We start from the raw sequence: 23,132 nt of genomic DNA on the forward strand, positions 1-23,132 counted from the left end.
GGACTACAAGACAAAATGTGATTTAACATTTAGAAAAAAAAAAAAAAAAAAATTTTCAAGATTACATTCAGAGCATTTGGAATATATTGAAAAATTTCAAAAATTGATTTCTGAGCGAGAAATTGACGAGTAAAAAAACATAATGGACCACTAGACAGGGTACGAATTTTAGCATTCTAATACATGTTTCTGAACCAAAATTTCACTTAGAACACGATTCGTGCAACAAAAGTTACTGAAACCAACTCTTAGCGAAGATATTAACGTTTTTATTTCACATCAGTTACGAGGAATTTGAACTGCCCGCTCTCAAGAAACTCAAAGCTCTACGTGAGTCAAATCGCGCACTACAATGGTTTCAGCAAGCTTCTCAATCGAGCAATGTTCATTTCCCACCATGTGTTGTTCAAACTATAAGCAATTTGCTACAGCTGAGCCAAAGTGTCAAGACTGAGGTTGCCAGATTTTTACATCGCTGATACGTTTATGATAACGTTTAGCGGGCGATGTGAATCACGTAGAGCATCGAGTTTTCATGAGCGGGTGGTTTGAATTCACGCATCAAGAATCATTAAATATCTTCGTAGATAGTTAATTTCGGTAATTTTCGTTGTGCGTATCGTGTTCTACGTGAAATTTTGGTTCGGAAATGTGTATCAAAATGCTGAAATTCGTACCCTGTCTAGTGGTCCATTATCATGGTTCACATTAGCCATTGAAAACAAATTTAAAAAAACGTCACTGGAGCGTAGTTCCACACAAACATCCTTCCTTCGCTGATACACAGCACCTCTAATCTTGTCAAAAGAAGTAAGTAAATACAAAATTTCCCTGTAAATGTTCCTTCCACCGTAAAATTTAACGAAATTAGTTGAATAAGTGATCTATCTGAGTCGAACGAAATTTGGTTCTCTTTATCAGCGGGAAGGTATTGACGCATTCACAAAAAAAAAACGACATTTGCTCACTCACTAATCAATTACGGAGGGTTTTAATACATCTGTTGTATTTCACGTAAACTTTTGAGGTAATAAAAATACTAGGCCACGTACCTCTGCGTGAGAAGCTACTGGTTTTGTATTCTCAGTACCTCAAAGTTTTTGCTCAAATCGAATCACTAAATACAAAAAGGGCACATGTCCAGAAAACCAAATTGTTCAGGAGACACAAAAAACTGTTTATTTTGTCTCCTGAACAATTTGGTTTTCTGGACATGTGCCATTTTTGTATTTAATGATTCAATTATGACCGCGAGAGTCGCATATTTGCGTTCATGACGAACCGAGGTGCAAGATTTTGCAGTTTCATCTACCATATATATGCTTTCATGACATGCCAAGAATGCTAATTTTTGTAAATACAGCGTAAAAATCATTTTTAAGGCATCATTTTACCAAATTTTATTTGAAGTTTATGTAATAAAGTACGATGTCACAATTGTCACATATACGCTTATTATCATTAATTCAGTCAGCTTTCGAATCATTATTCCTGCACAGGATTGAACTCTTGACCTTTTAACGTAAGTAATTAAAGTCTGCAGCTCTCCATGGAAATTGTGCGAGTTAAATTGTAAGATTCTTCACTCTTTATTTTGCTCTTTTCAAGTCACCTTCATGACTTATCCTCTGTGAGCTAATTTCAAGTTGCTTTTTTGATCACTTGACCGGATTAATCCTTTAATTCGGAGATTTTCACCATCACAGATTAAAACTTATCTTCATGACAGCTTATCTTCGAGAGCAAAATGCATGTTCCGGTTGTTTCACATCACACTCTCTGGTCTTTGTGCGAGTGGGCTAACTCAGAAACTTGGTATTGTTAGAAGAACTATGATACTAAATCGAGGATTAGCCTAGGCTTAAAGAGTTTATTCTTGTTTTTGAATTAGGTTCAGACATATTCATATTGACGATTAAGTTCTATTAAAAGTGTCACAGCTTCATTTTTAAAACTTATACCGTAAAAAAATGCGGGTCCCTTTACTAGTCGTGTTTCTTGTGCCTTTGGTGTTTGATTCGATCCAATGCAACGCAAATACGGAAAAAGATTGGTACGAGACAACGGCTTTGTATCAAGTATATACAAGATCGTTTAAGGACTCGAATGGAGACGGTATCGGAGATTTGAACGGTAATTATTCATTAAAATTTATTACATTCAATTTCTTTCATTTACTTTTAATATTTATTGAACTGGATATTAAGAATATATGGGATTACAGAATCTCAACGTATCAGGGAGGGGGGAGGGTTTCCTTTATGTTTTGATTTTTCAAATAATCATAGGAGCATTACCGTATTTGATTCTATTTAATAATGAGTAAGTCATTGAAACGCGAAACAAAACGAAACCAAATGACAGCATCAAATTGAAACGCATTAATAATCCTTCAGTGTTATAAAATGAAATACCGACCGTGGTAATTTGAATGATTTGAAATGTGGAGGAGAAACTGTGAGAGCGTTATATTAGAAACAAATTTTTCTTACTGGAGAGAAAAATTAAAGCGAGTCTCGTGGGAACACGCTCCTCAGCCATTAAATTATGAAATATGAAATAAATGTAGTCAGTAAAACGCCAAAATTAAATTTAGAGAGAGATTTTTATGTCAGACTCAGAAGATTCAAGATTAGTGTGCATTATTATTTCAAAGTGGAATATTCCTCAGGAATCTTCGAGAAACTAGATTACATCAAGGATATCGGATTCCAGACGGTATGGATTCAGTCATTTTTCAAATCACCAATGGTGGATTTTGGTTTCGACGTAACAGACTACAAGACGGTTGATCCAACATATGGCTCAATGGATGATCTCAGACGCCTTGTTGATGCTATCCACGAAAAAGGTTAGTATTTCGCTACTTCTTCCTATCTTAATAATCTTGATAAATAATGATAATAATCTCATAATCTCAAGAATAGCAAATAGCAAAAACCCTGTTCTCAGTTTAGAACAATTTTTAGGCGTCAAATTGCTCGTTTATTGGACTATTTACGGCAAAGGAACTATGTCCACTGTGACTTGGGCATCGAGCAGACTTATGAGAACGCATGCAAGACAGGCCTCATGTCACACCGCGGGGCGATTATTGAAACTGATGGACAAAGCGATAGACAAAGAAGTCATAGGGAGTATGGAGCGATCCTATTGGTTGACATGGTTGGTTCTTATAGACTAAGAAAAAAAATGATGGACTAACTGTCGGGTCTTTAGTGGGTTGCCGTTAGTTAGTCCATTACCTACCTCCTATGTCCATTGCCACCACCTGCTTCCACCAATAGGATCCCTCCAAATCCCTTGTGTCGTCTTTGTCTATAGCTTTGTCTATCAGATTCAATAATCGGTCCGCTGGAGATAGTTTCAGTGGCGTTGCCGATAAATCCCTATTTAAAGCTATGGTAAAGGAATGTGTTCGATTATTTTAATTCGACTGATTTCACAAGAATTAGCATAGTAACAACGGAAATAACTTAACCCTCTATCATGATTTATTTTTTGACGGAAGAATGTCATTCTGAAAAATACCCAGTATGTTTTACCCCCAATGTAAGGGGTATTCAAAATAGTTTAGAGAAGCTAAGTTTTTTAGATTTCTATTTTTTAAAAAAAATACATTACTAAGGAGAAGAAATCAGCCGTGGCGTGGCGTGATTTGCGATATATCGATTGTTATGCCACTTGAACCTATGGAAAAGGATCGATAAACAGGGTGTTCGCAGCGAACACCTTAATAATCGATTATTTACCATAAGGTTAAATGGCATAACAATCGATACATCGCAATTCACGCCACGCCACTGAAATCAGGCAGCGAGAGTTGCGGTCCTGATGACTCCGGTCAGATCTACTAAATCGATAGTCATTTACAGTCAATTGATCGTATTGATCGAATTAATACATTAATTGGACATATTTTTACCAAACGGAACTATGTGCATTATGACGTGAGCCCTGTTACACACATATTCTGAAGGGTCTCAGGGCTCATGTCTTAAGGCACATAGTTCCGTTTGGCAGAAATACGTCCAATTGAAAGTCAAACTAGCCTCATTATTCCTTCTTATTCTATTCCGCTCTCCCTCTCATTTTTAACAGTGGCGTGGCGTGCTTTGCGATATATCGATTGTTATGCCATTTAAACCTATGGAAAAGGATCGATAAACAGGGTGTTCGCAGCGAACACCTTAATAATCGATTCATCACCATACGTTTAAATGGCAAAACAATCGATACATTGCAAATTCACGCCACGCCATTGATTTTTAAACCAGTATATTGCTCCTCATTGATCCTCTATCTTTGGCTCAAGGAATGAAAGTGCTGTTTGATTTCATACCTAATCATACGAGCGATGAGAGTGAATGGTTCAAAAAATCTGTTAACAAAGAAGATCCGTACAAAGATTTTTACGTCTGGAAAGATCCGAAAGGTTATGATGCAGATAATCGACCTATACCTCCAAATAATTGGGTGAGTAAAGTTCAGTATCACGATTAGGACAGTCCAAATATGAGATACTTACAGAAACGAATGTTATGAAAAATCAAATTGGTTTTGAGTTTATGGTTTTGAATCATGCTGTGCAAACCTGCTGCATGAGTTATCAATAATGGGCCTGTTGCAAACTTTTGCTAGAGCAAAACTAAGAGTTGTTTCTTATAGAAAATGCCTCAAAAATCACGATGAGCGCATCGGCAAAGTCTGAAATGCACTCATAACTTCACAATCTGCGTAAGAAATTTGCGGTTTTTTGAGCTTCCCGCTTCAAAAACGATACTACGGCACAGGTGAACATTTTATTAGAGTAGCCGTTCCATCGACGGCAATACTCATCATGGCCTACGCCAATCCGTCAAAACACGTGTGATTGGACGAGATAACACCTGAACAGGATTAGACCAGATAACAATCGGCGTGTTTATGTTCACATTTCCCTCGCCCGCCCTGATTCACCTTGAACTCTCCTCGAATTACTCGCGGAACTGCGCAAGCGTCGGCCATGATAAATATTGCCGACGATGGAGGGACTCCTCTGACAAAATGTTCACCTGTGCCGTAGTATCGTTTTTGAAGCGGGAAGCTCAAAAAACCGCAAAGTTCTTACGCATATTGTGAAGTTATGAGTGCATTTCAGACTTTGCCGATGCGCTCATCGTGATTTTTGAGGCATTTTCTATAAGAAACAACTCTTAATTTTGCTCTAGCAAAAGTTTGCAACAGGCCCATTAACAAGACAAGACCAAAATTGCAGTATTTTTAGGCGTACTTCCTCATAATATGTGGAGTTCATTAGGAATGTTCAAAATCAACTGGCAGTCAATAATTGACAGGACAAGGCTAACAAGCTAGACTAAAAAGTAAGTTTGCTTAAACATCAAAAGGAACTATTTAAAACTCCCCTATATCTCGCTCATTATTCATATTTTAATAATTTTGACAACCTGCAGTCTTTGCAAAACTTGTCAGCTTTCGAACAAGCTACAGAAAACAAAAATCCGTTTATTAGTCTACAGACGCCAATCGACGGTGAAACTACCAAACCACGTATCTCGGTTTGCGACGTCGCAGACTTCCTGTCATACTTTATTTTTTAAATGAAAAACTACTCAACATCCAGTCTTGAAAATTTCTGTGATTTTTCCTCTTTGTGCAGAGAAAATTCCGTGAAAATTTCAAGGAATGATATTGATTTGGTCTACTTCAAAAAAATAAAATGTGAGTGTAGATTTTTAAACACCGCAAACGAGATACGTGGTTTGGTAGTTTCACCGTCGCAATGCTTTTTGCAGAACTTGCTCTACTGAAAAGTTCGAAAATAGCATATGGCTCCTTTCAGCATAAATACGTCAAGTTATTGGCAAAAGTGTAAATTCCTTTTCTCTCTAATAGGTACATTTTTTTTCATTTAGTATCAACACTTTATTTCATCTGAACACTCACAATGATTAAAATTTTGATTTCCTGCAGTTAAGCACAATAGACGGCTCAGCTTGGCGATGGAATGAGAGAAGGAGGCAATTTTATTACTCAATATTCCTTCCAGGCCAACCAGACTTAAATTATCACAACCCGAAAGTTCGCAGATCCATGGAGGTAAGTCCGAATGTTTTTATGTGCCTATTTCCAATTACGCCTGATCCATCGGAAACAAGTTTAAAAAATTACTCAATCTCATGGATCAAAATCATGTATTACCATTAAACTTATACTCACGTCGAGCATGTTTCTTTACGCATATTAAGTTGTGTACGATTGTTTGTTGAAAATAACTTAGCGGTGGACCTATATTGTCTGATATACTAGTGTATTTATATTAATAGTATATTTTTAGGGCCCTCGTGGCCCTGTACAGTATATTCTTGTTTGATTACATTGTACCTGATAAATATACAACCAGCACTAATCTCTGAACAAAAGAGGGGGGAAACAATACTCAGACATGATTAAAATAATGAGAACTTTGCGTGGAATGTAAGTTAGGGGTGAATAATGTGTATCGAATTGTGTAATTACCTCACTACACTTTTTGCAGCGAAAAGGCAAACACGTGCAAATTTCTTACGTAAATTGTGAAGTTAAAGAGTAGATTTTAGACTTTATCATTCCAATTTGCTCATTGTAATTTTTGGATCAGTTTTTACATGAGACAACTCTTTTCTTTTGCTCTAGTTAAAGTTTCGATGCCTGTGGGACTATACCACCTATCTGCAAACTGGCAATTTTGCAGGACGAAGAGCAAACTTTGCCATTTTTGTGATTATGAGGTTAGATGTGCAATTTTTCACACATTTCTGTGTCTTTACAGCGTTCCCCTGAAGAATTTAAAAAAGAAACTAAAAACATCAGTTTGTATGTCGTGAAATGCGGTAAAGTCGCTTGCTCATTTTTGCCAAAAGTGTCAATTACGCTGGCGTACGCCCTCCTGGGAGAAGACGTAGGGGACGTCCAGCAAAATCGTGGATAGGTGGCATTCAAGATGTAATCACGAGATGCCATTTACTAGGTGACCTCTGGATCGATAGGCAGGGATGGCGATTAGGTGTCGCAGAGCGCCCGTGCGCGCTGTAAAGCCACTCGAATGTATGTATGTATGTCAATTACGCGGTACTGTTCCTTAGCCTTGGGTTTACGGGAGACCCATATTGCCGTCCTAATGAAAAACGCCGTATGAACATCCGAGAGTTGCCAGATTGCCCTCAATAAAACATTTATTTTTGACAACATCCATGAATATTTTTCCGTGAAATTTTCAGATATTTTAGATTAAATTGCGTACAAAATTGTCTGAAATTTTCGGCAAATAATTTTCCCAATTTTCTCAGTATATTCGGTTTTTATGAGAGGAAACTTGGCAACGTCTGAAGGCTCATACGGCGTTCTTCCTTAGCACGGCAGCATACGGAACGTTTGGGTATTTGGTTCCAGGATGTTCTTCGATTTTGGTTGGATTTCGGATTTGATGGATTCCGAGTTGATGCCCCGGGATTCATATTTGAAGACGACCTCATGCGGGATAACCCTTGGGTCTCTCCGGAAGTGGTGAATTCAACAGCTTTTAATTCTCAGATCCACATCTACCAAAAGGATGTTGAGGCCGAGCTACAGCTTCTTTACGAATGGCGCACGCTCTTGGATGGATATAAAGAGCAAGACAATGTCACAAGGTGAGATTCAAAAACTGAAACACGTTTGATTGAAATTGAAAAACGTTACGTAGCCAGTGTTGTTGTTTTGCTGCCAAAATTCTAATTGAGAGCCGAGGGGGTCTTGAAAAAATTGGAAAATTCAAATCATGAGAGTGTTGATAGTGAATTTTAAAACAAAAGCAAACACGATGATCGATACTGATCTATTATGACTTCAAAAATTTGGAAGGATCGCGATTTCTCATATGAGTGTAGTGAAAAATTTTGGGCGCAGTGCAAATAGTGTATATCTGTGTAGAGAGAAGACGATCATTTTTATGCATCTTTTAGCACAGGAAAGTCAGATTGCATTCCCTGCAGAGGCTTTCTACCAATACGCCACAAGCTGGTCTTATACGGTTGTAGTGTGATAGGCATCTATACTATAAGCTCACAAGCCTCCTAAATTTTCATTTCTGGTAACGCTTAATTCTACCGTTCTACCGCGCCGATATGCATGGTTCTTGCGGCTACCGACAGTTAATTGTCTCTAAATTAGCCCGCTGTATTTAGATTTTGGAAATATGATCCAAGTTTTTGTATATTACGTGTCAAAGTTGCTAATCCTCCCATTCAAACAATGAAAATTTTAATTTTTTGTCACAGTTCGTTCGAGTGTTCCATGGGGCAAATTCCCATGATTTTCGGCTATCGGCAGATGGTAGTCTCTAGATGAGCCCGCTCTCTCCAGATTTTTGAAATATGACCCAGGGTGTTTATATTCGGGATGACTGGTGAGCTTAGCAAGATTAGGGGCAATAAGCAACATTTGAAATTCAAATTTGGTGCAAAACTGACTAAACTAGCTTATTGAATCTTGGTTCGTTCCTACATTCCGCCATATCGTATAATTCGATTCTATGACGGATATTCGAAAACGTTACGAGCAACAAAGGCCTTCTAAGCAGACCTTGGAGGGCGCCACGAGCTATCGGGGGTTGGTCTGCATGGCTGCCAAGGGGCATACCCCCCGGTGTCATTTTGATGTACTCGAATTCTTTTCATTCTCAACAATCATTCTCAAAAGCTATGTTGTAGATACTAGGCTTTTAATCCATAAAAAATGTGGAAAGTATAAAATTGGATTTATGAAAGCTTAATTTTGCTCCTATTCTGTTTAGAATAATGGCACCGGAAACCTTCAAAGAACCAAGGAACGCTGTAAGATACTTCGGTAACTCGACTCATGAAATTACTCATTTTCCATTCTACTTTGGACTATTCAGCTTAAAGGATACAACGAATGCAACAGACTTGGAAAGGATAATTCATAGTTATATGGATGTAATGCCACCGAATGGGGTGCCCTGTTGGGTGGTAAGTTGATTTTTTAAAACTCCCATGACAGCTTACCTTGCAAAATTTAAATGTAAAGAGAAAACTATTAGAAGAGAAAAACGGGGAAAAAGTAGCAAAGAGAAAGAAAAAGAAAGTCAACGTAAAAAATAAAAGAAAAGCAGAGGAAAGGCAGGTAGTTCGATTGCGAAGTTTTGAAGATTTACATGTACTTATTTTATTCGATTCATTATTAGCCATTGCTGAATAGAACATAAAAAATTATCTTGTATTGCATTGTTCTATGCTTTTGATCTATGATTAAATAAATCGGTGAGAACGAAAACACACCAACTCGGTGACTCAAAATGCTTTTTTTCATTGAAGAAAGTCAGTTTTCATAGAGGTCGCTGGAGTTAACGCATCTGTTCCAACTTGGACCTTTAAAGTATCCTTAAATACTTGTCTTTTGGCACCAAAAATCTTTTTCTTGCACTTTTTCAACAACCGTGCAGTTTTGCCTGTGTCTTGATTATTCGTGTAGTTTCCGAGTTGGTGTGTTTTCGTTATCACTGATTGAAATATTGTATTATGCAAATACTGTTTTATTTTTCAGTTAGACACCCATGACTTACCTCGCTTACCGAGTAGGTACGATCCTGAGTTCTCAGAGGCTGCATTCATGACTCAACTTTTGTTGCCAGGAGTGGCCAGTGTTTACTACGGTCAGGAAATTGGCATGAAAGATACCAAACTCCGCCCGGATCAGAAGAGAGAAATGAAAATAGATAACCGTGGCGCATTCAGAGGACCTATGCAGTGGGACAACTCCATAAATGCAGGTTTGACAGCAACAGCCAGCAGATTTTTAAAATTGATAGACAAAGCGATAGACAAAGAAGACGAGGAGAAAACGGAGTGATCATAATGTGGGTGGAGGCGGATGGTTGCAGTGGATGGCGGTAAGTGATAGACAGTTAGTCTATCATTTTCCTCCTGCGTCTATAACCCCAAGTTGAATCGCTTCGACTAAAAGGAGCGCTCCATATTCTCCTTGTCTTCTTTGTCTATTGCCCTGTCAATAAATTTCAACAATAAGCCCACAGCGATCCTTTTTTTTTTGCCTTTACTTTTATTTATTTTTTTTTGTTTCACTAGCGGTGGATAAAGCTGGTTAAAACAACAACTTTATTGAACAACCCAACAGCGGTTCCGATAGCATAATTAATCGGGACCGTCCAGTGGTAGAAGCGGCGTGTTAAGAAGTTAAGAAGCTTAAAAAGGCTAACTTATCACTATTCCAAAATAGCGGACGTAATAAGACGTTAATAAGATATTAATTAGAGTTACAAATTTAGGCTCTAATCAATATCCCAATGCATGTATTTGAACTGAACACTCTCCCCCTAATTCTTGTACTGATCCTTATTAGGGCTTAAATTTTATACTGTAATTAAATTTTTGTCGATTTTGACCTTGAGTCTCCCGCAAAATAGTGTGGACCCAGCACTCTTAAACCACCTTGTGACATACAGTTCTGGCCACACTTTTTAGTGTTTTTCCCCTGCTTATTATTTATTTATTTACATTCCTTTTACTTGTTCACGAAGGTTTTACAACGAAGAAAAACGCATGGTTGCCGGTGAGTTCAGATTTTTGGAGAAATAATGTGAAGAAACAACTTGAGGACCCTCGGAGCCCCTTAAACACATTCAAGCGTCTGATGAATTTAAGAAGCTCTCCAGTCATACAATACGGCGAGTGGGAGACTTGCGTCGTATCAGAATGGATTCATATGCCTCGCGGTAAGCGGAAATGAAAACGGCATATTTGTAGAATAACACCCATTACGAGTTATCCTCATAATTAATTGTGACTTAACTAATTAAACATAAAAAAAGTAGCTCATTAAATTTTTTTGTGAAGTTATATAAAGCAAAAAGGAACCTCAGCCCACTCGATATTGAGATATTGATGCGGGAACATTTGTATTGCATTTTGCAAAAAGGAACCGCACTAGCATTGCAATGTTGCTATGATTGTGCAGCTTCTTTTGTCTTAGAGGAAAAACCCAATTATCCATTAAAGGTTTCTATTTTACTCGCTAAAAACTGTACATTTAAGACCAAAATGACCATCTGAATCTCATAGTTTTTAATGATTTCCGTAATTTTATTGTAAAGGATGAAGTTGCACAATCTTAGCATCATTGTAATGCTAGTGGTTCCTTCTTGCAAAATGCAATCCATTTAGTATTCCTGGTCAACATCCGAAAAAAGAGTGACAACGGTTACTCCCTTATAATTGTCCTTAAGGAAGTGTTGAATCCCCGAAAGTAAAAGCTTTTACCTGTCGCCTAGAGGCTAGAGGAGGGTTTCTTGTCTCTGGTTCTACTGCACCAATGGATAATTGCTTGAGAATTGAACTCCACCAATAAATAATTCTAGAGTATGACTTTGGAGCTTATCAATATCAGGTTGTCCCCCATTTTTGACTAACACCGAAAAAACCGTGATGTTGTTCCTTTCAGAAAACTTCAGGGTCACCCTTCAATTTTTGTTTTGGTGAACATGGGGTCCGAAACAGAGTCAGTATGCCTGAATAACTGCGCCCACCATGAAAACGTATCGGACTCAATGGAAGTTCATACGGCCAGTGCGAACTCCGGATACAATATCGGGTAAGTTTAAAGCATGATGTTGATAATGGCGTCCCTAGGAGACGACTTACGAACTCCCAAAACTCCGAACATTTCGAACATTTTACTCCGAACAACACAACATTTCCTAACATTTTCCCTAAAATTTCCACTGAAAAACCTCTGTCTTTCTTTACGTTGAAATTGTTTGTCAAATTTGGTAAGTAAAATCTTCAATCTCGTGAGAATAGAAATTCGATCTGAAAATTCGATGAAAATGGCAAGTAGCTGAAAATATGGAACTAATCGATGCGATGTATCGCAAGTCGTTCTGACACAAAATATGACGTTTATTGAATCTACTCAACTCGTCAAATTGATTTAATTTGCAATGACGTAGTAAAGGTTTTACTCATAAATAACTTCAAAAGAACGAACTCGGCTTGGGGTGCCTTCAAGTCCTGACGATACTTTCCGCTTTGCAAGGTTGTTAGTTCAGTTTCAAAATGTTGCAAAACGAAACCAAATTCAACTGAGATCACTGAATTCACTGCATGAGCTCGCGTGTGTGCTAGGGTGATTTCACGATAATAGGCATAGTCGTGTCGCCGTGGGTTCTGAACGACATAGGGCAAAACGATTGAAAACCAAATTAATTAATCAATAGGAATGATGTCCCTGAACCTATCCATGCTAAAAAATATGATGAATTATTATTATATTTAATAATATGAGACTTTAAAGGCCGAAAATGTCCGGTCGGTTACGCGTCGCCAACCCCGATTTTGAAGCAAAAGAGCAATTTGCGGTAACATATCAGTACTGATCATGAACTCTTTGGCAATATTTGCTGAAAAGAGACTCTAGTGTTCAAGAAAATTGCCAGTTTGAACTGAAATGTTTATTATTGAGCGAGAAAAGTCATAAGAAAGAGATGTCGCAACATTTGGCAACAAATTTTTGCAGTTGTATTAAGTGCAGTGTTTATCTCGCCAGATGGAGTCAGGAGTTTCAAAACTGCCATCAAATTGTTCGCTAAAGTCTTCTTGACAAAACCATTACTGATAAGTCAGTTTTTTTTACAATGAAAACTTAAATTATTATGAAAACCAGTGATTTTTACGTGTGTAGCACTAATTCCTCACTACGCAAAAACCTCAATTTAATAGTATTAAACTAAAATGAAGTCTCCAAAGTCTAGAAAACTTTTAAGGCAGCATTAATTCCACCTCATAACTCAAGAATTGCCAAGTTTCATCTTTTGTATCATCTTTAATCTCACATTTTTGAGTGTCGGTTACGCTGTATCTGTTACGTAACCGACACAATTTGGCAGGGCCGCCATGTTTGCGTGGACCTCCAGCAGTCCCGCGGGAAGCGCTGATACCTGATTCAATGGCTTGTTTATCAATCACTTTAACTTTGCACTGAATCAAAATAGAGCGTGCCAGAGCTGGAAAAAGGAAGTTTAATACCTTTAGAATGAGGTAATGAAATCCTGTTAAAATTGGTGCACTTTTATTTCTCAGGTATTTCATATTTTAACTATTCCTGTTATCGTGAAATCACCCGCTATAGTTGATATCGTTCAATCGAGAAGAAAAAAAGTGTGTTACTAATTAGTACTTTCTATCTTTTTTTTTTTTCATATCTGAATTTTTACATTTTTTTATTCAACTTATATAGATTGCAATTTACCAACGACTGCAAATTGCCTGCGATATTTTCATTGTCATGTAATTTGATTTAATTTGCAAACTCAAACTTAACATTTTACATTTCAGGGATAGAGTAATCGTCTCAGGAGCAGACTCTGATTGCTTTAGCTTACGGCCGAAAGCTGGGGTTGTACTGACAACTGCGCATATTTCTTCGACCGGTTTCAGGACAATTTCGTCCACGCTAGTCTCCTTCACAATTGTGTTGCTGAAATTTATGTTGTGGGATTGTCGATTTGGATTGAACATCCATTAATGTTGTCTTTTAACTGCCTAATTTATTTAGAGCTGTAATGTAATATATTGGTTCTTGAAGCGTCAAATCAAGAGATGGGTCAAAATTTGTTTCTTTCTTTCTTAATTTTCCTTTAAAGATTACTGGATGGACCACAAGATAAAATGAGATTTAACATTTTTTTTTAAAAAAAAAAAAAAATCTTCATCAAAATTACATACAGAGCATTTGGAATATATTAAAAAACATCAAAAATTGATTTCTGAGTGAGAAATTGACATTTGTAGTTTAACTGTAAATAGTAACTTGGAACTCATTTGAGTAAAGAAAAATAATTATCGTGATTCACAAAAGCCATTGAAAACAAATTTAAAAAGCGTCGCTGGAGCTTAGTTTCATGCAAATTTTCTTCCTTCTCTAATACACAGCGCATCTAATTTAGTCAAAAATGTAAGTAAAAACTTAATTTCTCTTACCGTAAAAAAATAAATTAGTTGGGTGAGTAATCGATTTAAGTCGAGCAAACTTTGGTTCTCTATGTGAGCGGGAAGGCATTAAAGTATTTACACAAAAAACGGCATTTGCTCACTCAATCACTCATTAATCAAAGGAGGGTTTTAATGCATCTGATGTATTTCACGTAAACTTTCGATGAAGTAACTTTATGACACGGTGCTTAATTTCGGATACTGCCGAGTGCAGCGGTGATTCTTGCATTTTAGCAACAATGTTTTTTCACCATTTAAATGTACGCGAAATAGTTGATTCTTTGTGAGGCACCTTGCTTAACCTAAAATTGATACTTTTAATGTTTTTAGCGCTTGAAACACTTAGTAGCATCCATTCTCTGTTCATGGTGGAAAAGTTAAGGCATCAAAACCTCTCGATCTTGATTGGGATAAACGCTGCGTAACCAAAGCAGCTCTCGGAATCCCCCAGACAGTTGAACGCTTACTTAGTTGGGGGATTATTACCGACGTTGAAGTCATTACAAAACTTGTGGGTTCTCTCTAAATAACTCCCAAGGGCTAAATTTTTGCTGAATGGCAGTCTCCTGTTTGAGGTACGAGGTACGCTCGGCTCATGGTTTCCTGCAGGTGTATTTATTCTGACGGCCTGCAAATAAAGGAGAATTTCCTTCTCCGTCAATCTTTTGTTGCTATACGTGGAACTCTCCTTGCAGATGCTAGACACGAAGTCAATAACCCACCAGAAAAAAATAAAAAACTCTTCTCCCAATCCTGATCAGAAGCCGTGCTTTGTGATACATTGATTGATCTATCATTTAAACTTATGAGAAGGGATCGATAAAGGTTAATCGAATAAGGTTGGCAGCAAGTGCGGTTAGTGATAACCATCCAAAGTTAGCAATGACCCCCCCCCCCCGCCCACCCGCAAAAACCAAAACAAAGTGCCGCCAATTTTTGAGCCCTAACCCCTCCATGAGGCCCAGTGGCTATACTCACCCTGTAAAGGTACTTCACTGAAAATTCGAATGTGAAAGAAAAAAATGAGCGACTATAGTCGCTCAGATATATCATATGGACGTATTTATGCTAAAGGGACTATGTGGATAGGGCTTGTGTGGAACATGGTTCCTTTTAGCATAAATACGTCCAAATATGATACGAAATCGAATCAAATATCAATGGCGAAACTCTCAAACCACGTATTCCGGCGTTTAAAAATCCCCGCTCCCATTTTATTTTTTAAAGGAGAATAAATCAACGTCATGCCTTGAACTTTCCTCAGAATTTTCCTCACGCAGAAGAGAAAAACGAAGGAAATTTTTGAGACGTGATGCTGAGTAGTTTTTTATTTTAAAAATAAAGTATGGCAGTAAGTCTGCTACGTTGCAAACCGAGCTACGCAGTTTTGGAGTTTCGCCATCGATATTTGATAGCGAAAAGTCGCGTTGAACTGAATTTAATAGTCTCTATATTTTCCTAGACTCCCTTTATTAAAAGAGTTGAGACAACGCAGATTATGTATGTCACAAACAGGAATAAAGATTATACAAATCGGACGTATTAGCGGCTCTGGTGCTTGCACTAGAGCTGCTATTCCGGACGGTCCCAGCTGGGGAGTATCAATGCAGCATGTTACATTGTAGAGACCGCGCGTTGGTTGATGGGAATCGGCGCCATTTTCGGCTATGTTCCTTGTCATGACTTTATTTTATTGCATACTGTTTTATTGTTAGTCATTGCTATGTTGTGTATTGTATTTTTGGAATCATGGTGATACAGTCAACAATTCAAAACTTGTTTGTGCTTTTATCTCGTGATGGAAAAAATGTACTTTACGTTCAAAATTTGAAAATTTGAATTTTAAAGTTTTCGCGGTTAAGGAAGCTTTAACCACTGGGTTGGAGCTTCCTAGTAATATTACTTGATATCAGCTGATAGCAAACAAAGGTTACCAGGGAAACCGTAAACGTCTAACAACTATCGTGGCCATTGGGGCGATTATTGAAATGATATCGACTGTATGTCGCCGCTTACGACAGGACATAGCCCTATCTTAACTGTGTAATATATCGCAATTCGATATTGTTTTGATTTTTAACTACTGCCCCCAGAGCCGCTCTCCGACGCCAATGCGTTGGAGCTTCCTGCTTGTTTTTAAAATCTACGATCAACCCATTCTCGAATTCCTGTCTCCGCTTATTCCCTCTCTCATTCATTTGTTCCTTGTCGTGCTCCCCATTCTCCGGTCCATTCCAGTTTATGATCTTTGCAGTTGGTGAAACTGTAATCTTAATTCCCGTTTGTGACACTGAGAAGGCCCAAAATACGGGAACCAATCAGAAATGGATTCGCATTGTCTTTACTAGTATAAAGGGACTCTAGTCCGTGATGGAGGCGGCTTGGCAACAATTCCGACGGCCGCAACCGCGGACCGGGCCCGGAGCAGGAAGCGCAGATGCGAGGCAGCATCCATCCGAGAGGCAGCGGCGCGGCGGCGTTTCGGTAACAGGGTTATATCGTTACGTTTGACATTAATGACGATAGCGGATCGGACAAAGTGAAATTACATTTGTAAATATGAGTTACGTGAGACGCGCATGTATGTCCGATTGCCTAGCCGCCCCGGCCCCGGCCCCGGCTCCGGCAGATAAGGGCTCCCGGTGATGGATGAGGGTCGCGCATCGTGCTTTCGCTCCCAAGTGCCACGCCGACCGTGACACTTCAACCCCCTCCGCCGACTCCTGTCGGGCACCCTCGTTAAAGGGGTAGTTGCGGGTTTTCGCCGGATTCGGCAACTGTATGACTGCTTTATGTATGTGGATTGAATGGTCCAGTAGACAGCCGTGATAAGGAAAAACGCCGTATGAGGCATTCAACGTTGCCATATTTCATTCAATATAGATGTGTTACTGGGAAAATTGTGAATATTTTTACTCCAAAATTTCAGACAAAATTGCTCGCAATTTTATTCAAAATATCTGAAAATTTCAAGGAAAAATATCGACGGTGTAAGTCGGCAATCACATAACTCGGTTTGCGACGTTGCAGACTTCCTGTAATACTTTATTTTTTAAACGGAAAACTACACAACGGCAGTTCTTTAAAACTGCCATGATTTTTCTTCTCTGTGCCAAGGAAATTCTGCAAAAACTTCAAGGAATGAAGTTAAATGGTTCTCCTTTATAAAAAAATAACATAGAGGCAGAGATTTTCAGACATCGCAAACGAGTTATGTGATTGCCGACTTACCCCATCGATATGCATAACTTTCCTTAAAATTTCACGTTTGAGCCGGGGAAATTTGGCAACGTAAGGCTTATACGGCGTTCTTCTTTAGTACGGCATAGTAGATGTGGCTATGAGTTTGAGGGATTTGAACAGAAACGAATCAAGTTTGAACCCGAGAAAAGAAGGTTTGAAGTTTAATGGGCCTGATGCAAACTTTAGGTAGAGAAGAAAGAAGCGTTGCCGGCCAGGTTGGCCTAGTGGTCAGCGCGTCTGACTCTAGGTCAATAGGTCCCGGGTTCGAATCCCGGTGGTGGCGTCTAATTTTCACGGAATTGACGAGTAGATCTGCTGAAACAGATTCTCCTCGGCCCTAATCCCTGATAATTAGAAAAGCCTGGAGCATGGAGCCTGATGTCTACGGACACTAAACATTGTCTAAAGTTGGCTGAAGGTGCTATAGACACGAAGCCATTAAACCAGCAGAAAAAAAAAGAAAAAAAAAGAAAGAAGCGTTGTTTTTCAGAGAAGATGGCTCAATAATCACGATGAGCGCATTGGGAAAGTCTCAAATGGATCGCGTTTAGTAGAAAGGAACCAAGCCACATCAGCTATTGCCAAATCAAACTGGAAAATTTGATTTTTATAAGAGAACGGTTGCGCGGATTCCTTCGAAAATTTTAAGGAATTTGCTTCGTACTATACAGAAAATTCCCCGAAATATTCACAAAAATCTGCACAGTCGTTTTTATATGAAACATTTTATTGCCCGCTTGAATTTGGCAATAGTTGATGTGGTTTGGTTCCTTTCTGCTTAACTCCAAATACACCCCTAACATCAAAATCTGCGTAAAAAATATGCGTTTTCTTAAGCTTCCCGCTTCAAAAACGATTTCACCTGTGCCATATACATTTCATATGAGAAGTCGTTCCATCCAACCCTGGCGCACTGGGGTTCAGCTTCCAATTTTTAACGACAGAAAATTTACGATTACTTGGATTCAAAACAAACCCCCCTCCCCTCCCAAAAGTGAATATAAGTGCGTTTTATTTAAACTCGATCAAAGTGTAGGATTATGTCACGTGACTTTGCATACACAATTTGGTAGCACTGACAAGCAGGACTTTTGTTTGCGAAAATATTGGGTGTTCTTATTCACTGAAATATTTAACTTTTTCACGCCAGGCAATGAAGATGCGCTCCTAGCACATATATGATTGAACGTGTTCACACATGAGGTCCTATACATTTTGCAAAAAATTTTGATTGTTACTCGCTCAAAAAAAAATCGAGTATGATCAGGCAACATGCCTCTAACATACATGCCCCACCACTCCGCGGTAATAAAAGTGGGGTACCTCACCACCCTTCGCGCTCATGCAAATATTTTTTTCATTTCCCCCTTTTTTTCACATTTGACTTGTTTAGTTTTCATTGCGGAGAAAGGGCATTACTAAAATGAGTCGACCCGGTTCCCTCGACTTTTGTACCGCTCCGTGCGGAATCGTGCTTTTGAAAAATTATTTCTTGCGCTTTGTTAGAGAACTTCACGCATAACTATTTTCGCTACGGTTTCATTTCCGCTTATTTTTTCAAATATTGGGCGAGATGTTGAGTTTTCCTGTAAATTTCCCGTGGGATGATTATAAATTGAAGTGGACAAGTTTAAATTAAAATGAACGCTTCACCTCGGCTCGGTGATATTACCTCTTGCTACGAGTGTAAAATCTGGCTAAAATTTGATGACTGCTGTAAATACCTATCAAGTTTTGGCTGGAGGTCAAGACGCTCGGTTTTAAAATGTCAGACACGAGTAAAAACCGTCATTCGAAGCATGAATTCTATTGTACAAGCTCTAAATTCTCTAAGTATATCGCTTAGAAATTTGATTTAAGAAGGAATTTATGACCGAAAAAGGTAGAATCGGTCCTAATTTGTCTTACTTTCAAAATCATCCGTCGCAAATTTAAAGTTTACAAATTTTCGCGGAAACTTAATTTTTTCGGGAGGAAGAAGAATATTTTAGGGATCGAATCAAGTTTTCCACTCTTAATGGGCCAGTAAATGAACCAGGTTGTTTCCTAGTATCCTAGTGCACTGGGTTTTGATAGAGCGACACCTCTAACGAAATGTTCATCTGTGCCAAGGTATAGTTTTTGAAGCAGGAAGCTCAAACAAAAAAAAACAAAAAACAAAAAAACGCGAAATCCTTACGCAGATTGTGAAACTAGGAGTGCATTTCAAACTTTGCAAATGCGTTCATCGTGATTTTTGAGACATTTACTGTTAGAAACAACTATTTTTTTTTTTGCTCTAGCAAAAGTTTGCAACAGACCGATTGAAGGGAAGAAATTCAAGGCCATAAGGGTATTGCTACCATCGTGTAACTGTTCTTATTTGATGGAAATCATGGTGATAAGAACAAAATGTATCGAAAGTTTCTGTATAAATTGTTCATGAGACGAAGGCATCTAGGTGATACCGACCATGCAAAATCCAGCAACACCCAACACCTGATGGCGCTTACCAGGTTTTAAATTGTAGCTCCCCCAGCGTCTTTTACAATAGAGACCCCTTGCAAAAGTCCAGGTCACTTTATAACCGGACAAATAATCCCCGATTTCCTGCTCGAATCGGCACCAAGAATTGAAGAGCCAAATCGATGAGGATTTAGGCCAATCGAGAGGTTCGCGAGAGTCTGTCCTCCTCGTATTTCGAGCTTAAATTGAACACTTCAGCCCGAAAAAAAACGTAACCGTCGCAAAGATCCGCATCACTTACGCCGTTACTCGCGAAACCCACTCGGGGTAGGGAGGATACTTAAGAGTATAATACTCGCTTTGTGTGTCGAAGGGGTGGAAACAGTCTATCAGATGTGCGGCGAAATTTTGATTGAAATCTCCACCCCATTTTATTGTTTATTTGACACTCTCCGGGCCCGGTGCTTATCCTTTAATCCCCCCCCCCCCCCTAAAAGCTCTCACCCGCTAAGCACTAATGATCTCCCGTATATATATCTTCACCTTCCGACCCCTTTTAATTGACGCAGAAATTGGAGGTGTGCACGCGTGGGTTTCAGTGGCGTGGCGTGAATAATCGATTATCGATATCTCGCCATTTGAAGCTACGGTACAGAATCGATTACTAAGGTGTTCGCTGCGAACACCCTGATAATCGATCTTTTTTCATAGGTTTAAATGGCATAACAATCGATATATCGCAATTCACGCCACGCCACGCGTGGGTTTGTTTGAGTGACTCGGGATCGGATCTTTTTGCTTTGTTTGTTTACCGTCTGTTCGAGCCTCATCGATAGCTCGTGAGGGAAAACGTTTTTGAAATCCTTTTAGCGAAGGTTGTTGGCTCCGCGCTGCCAACTGTCGAAACGGGCTCGGTATTTGCACTCTTGTTGCGTGGAGAAAGGAGTGGGCGGTCCTGTCAATATCAACTAACCATACTTGCGGGCGGATTATTGAAATTGATAGACAAAGTTATAGACAAAGGAGGCAAAATAGTTATGGAGGGATCCTATTGGTGGAGGCGGGTATTTGCAATGGACAAAGAGTGTAGGTAATAGACTAAGTAACGGCAACCCACAAGAGACCCGACAGTTAGCCCATCATTTACCTCTTTAGTCTAAGAATCACCCACTTCAACCAATAGGATCGCTCTATACTCCTTATGTCTTCTTTGTCTATAGCTTTGTCTATCAATTTCAATAATAATCGCCTCTGTTTCAGGATGTCGCTGCCGTCCAAAGTAAAAACGCCGTATCTCCATTCAACAGTTTTTCAATTTTTTTCTGACAAAATGCTGTTTCGCAAAAGGCCTAACAAATATTCATCTTTCAATGCAACTCAACCACACCATTGGGAACTAAAAATGAAAAAATGACGCCTCATGGCAATTGAATTTCCTTGTAATAGAGCAATGTGTGCCGGAAAAAAGGAAAACATTTTGAAGGATGTTAGGGTAGGTGGGGGTAAAAGGCCGCATTTTTCCGTTTCGGCCGTCTGTAGGCCGCCGTATCGCGTGAACATTTCTGGAATGTGGTAAAATATGTGCTAAATACCCTTAGGCACAAAATGGCACACTTTCCAGAATTTTAAAAGCATTTTCGAATTTTTTATGAATTTTTTTCAAAAATTTCGTTAGTGCGGCCTTTTGCCCCAAAAATGGGGAAAGAGGCCGCACTTCCGGAAAAGTTCGTAAAAATTTCGGAAATGCATTCAAAATTCTGGAAAGTGTGCCATTTCATGCCTAAGGGTCTATAGTTGATATTTTTACCACATTTCCAGAATTTCCATGCGATACGGCGGCTGACAGACGGCCGCAACGGAAAAGTGTGACCTTTTGCCTCCACCTACCCTAAATTTTAGGATCTTTGGTAATTATTAATAATATTTCGTAAAATATGTAGTAAAAGATTTAGTATTGGTAATATTAGTTGATAGATTAAGTATTAGTGTTATTTTAGTGAAGACCGTATGCGGCCTTTTGCCCCATTGGACCTGCGGCTTTTTGCCCCATTTGATGACGTAGGTAACCATAACCTCAAAATTTTTTTTTTTTTTTTTTGCTGGTTTAGTGGCTTATATTCCGTTGGAACCTACAGCCATCGATAGACAGTATTTATTGTCCTTAGACATCATGGGATTTTAGGCACATCCATGCTCCAGGCTTTCAAATTTTCAGGGATTAAGGCCGAGTGGAATCTGTTTCTGCAGATCCACTCGTCAGTTCCATGAAAATTTGTCGCCACCACCGGGATTCGAACCCGGGACCTATTGGCCTAGAGTCAGACGCGCTGACCACTAGGCCAACCTGGCCGGCAACCTCAAAATTCTAAGACAAGGTCATTAGCCGAAAAGTGACGGCGGGATATTTAAACCATCCTTATCATTGTTCGAACTGCAGCTCGTCCGAATTTTTCTATCAATTATAAAACTTGAAATTGACCAAAACAAAACTGGAAAAATCGATTTTTCTTCACGAAAAATCAACTCTCCTCATATTTTCGAGGGAGCGCGTCCGTTCGGTCCGAAACTTCGTCAACACAACAGCACCACCACTACCAACATAACTGACACGGTCCCGGTGCCAACCTAAAAAAATTTCGGGGAAAAAGTCGGGTGCGGCCTTTTTCCCCGTGCGGCCTTTTACCCCCACCTACCCTACGGTGTTTTTGCTATGGACGAGAGATCTGGTCAAAGCTATGGAGAGCATGCAGGATCGTAAAAGGAGGACTTTTTTTGTTGTGGAAAAAGTGGATTCGTTCCGAGCATAGACATTTCAGGCGAATTTCTCGGAAAAAATTGATCGAATGAAACAAACCTGTACGACAGAATCACATTTTAAATGAGGGATAAATGATTTATCGTATGACAATATGGGGAATATGAGGATCCAGATGCAATCTGCCATACGTATACATGGACGAGGGGGTTAGGAGGATCTGAGGTTCCAGCTGCGATAACAGCTTTTCTTCAATACTTTTAATTCTTCGCGGCCAAAAATGTCATATTTCAATCCTGCAGATTAGAAAGTCTCATACTATGGAGTTCATTGGATGAAAAGTAACTGCTGAAAGTCGAAAGTAAGCGCTTTCGCTCGCTACTTACAGCCCGGCTGTTTCCCTCCGCAGAATTTGCTAACACACTCTCACACAATTTCTCAAGTAGCTAGGAACTTTCAGTAGGAATTGGCTCGGTTCATCACAGCAGGCGATGTATCACCAACACAGTGTTAGATCAACAAGAAATTTCCGCAGCTCGACTCAAAATTGTGTTAGTCCGACATAGTTTCGTGTACATGCAAAAAACTGAACGAACTCAACCAAAATGAGCCCCACTACTTTCACGTTGCGTAAGTTCCTCTCA

The 23,132-nt window shown here is 39.0% G+C and overlaps 3 protein-coding genes across 4 annotated transcripts in view; 2 read left to right on the plus strand and 1 right to left on the minus strand.

Moving 5' to 3' along the window:
- Nucleotides 1–13,663, plus strand: part of LOC109031679 (probable maltase) — a 28,319-nt gene extending 14,656 nt beyond the window's left edge. Inside the window, exons 9-10 of the mRNA XM_072301653.1 lie at nucleotides 11,497–11,646; nucleotides 13,389–13,663. The gene's annotated coding sequence lies outside the window, so the exon portion shown is untranslated. The remainder of the gene's footprint in view (nucleotides 1–11,496; nucleotides 11,647–13,388) is intronic.
- The window catches only part of LOC140224856 (uncharacterized), a 514,095-nt gene that overhangs the window by 45,131 nt on the left and 445,832 nt on the right, over nucleotides 1–23,132 (minus strand). The gene's annotated exons all lie outside the window — the stretch shown is intronic.
- Nucleotides 1,748–10,800, plus strand: LOC109031680 (maltase A1). The gene is made up of 8 exons (XM_072301651.1): nucleotides 1,748–2,133; nucleotides 2,672–2,851; nucleotides 4,316–4,476; nucleotides 5,974–6,099; nucleotides 7,432–7,670; nucleotides 8,813–9,008; nucleotides 9,583–9,808; nucleotides 10,577–10,800. The coding sequence occupies exons 1-8, from the start codon at nucleotides 1,971–1,973 to the stop codon at nucleotides 10,783–10,785; spliced, it is 1,500 nt and encodes a 499-aa protein (XP_072157752.1). The 5' UTR covers nucleotides 1,748–1,970; the 3' UTR covers nucleotides 10,786–10,800.

Source organism: Bemisia tabaci, chromosome 6, assembly GCF_918797505.1.
Source record: "Bemisia tabaci chromosome 6, PGI_BMITA_v3".
Classification (NCBI taxonomy): Eukaryota; Metazoa; Arthropoda; class Insecta; order Hemiptera; family Aleyrodidae; genus Bemisia; species Bemisia tabaci.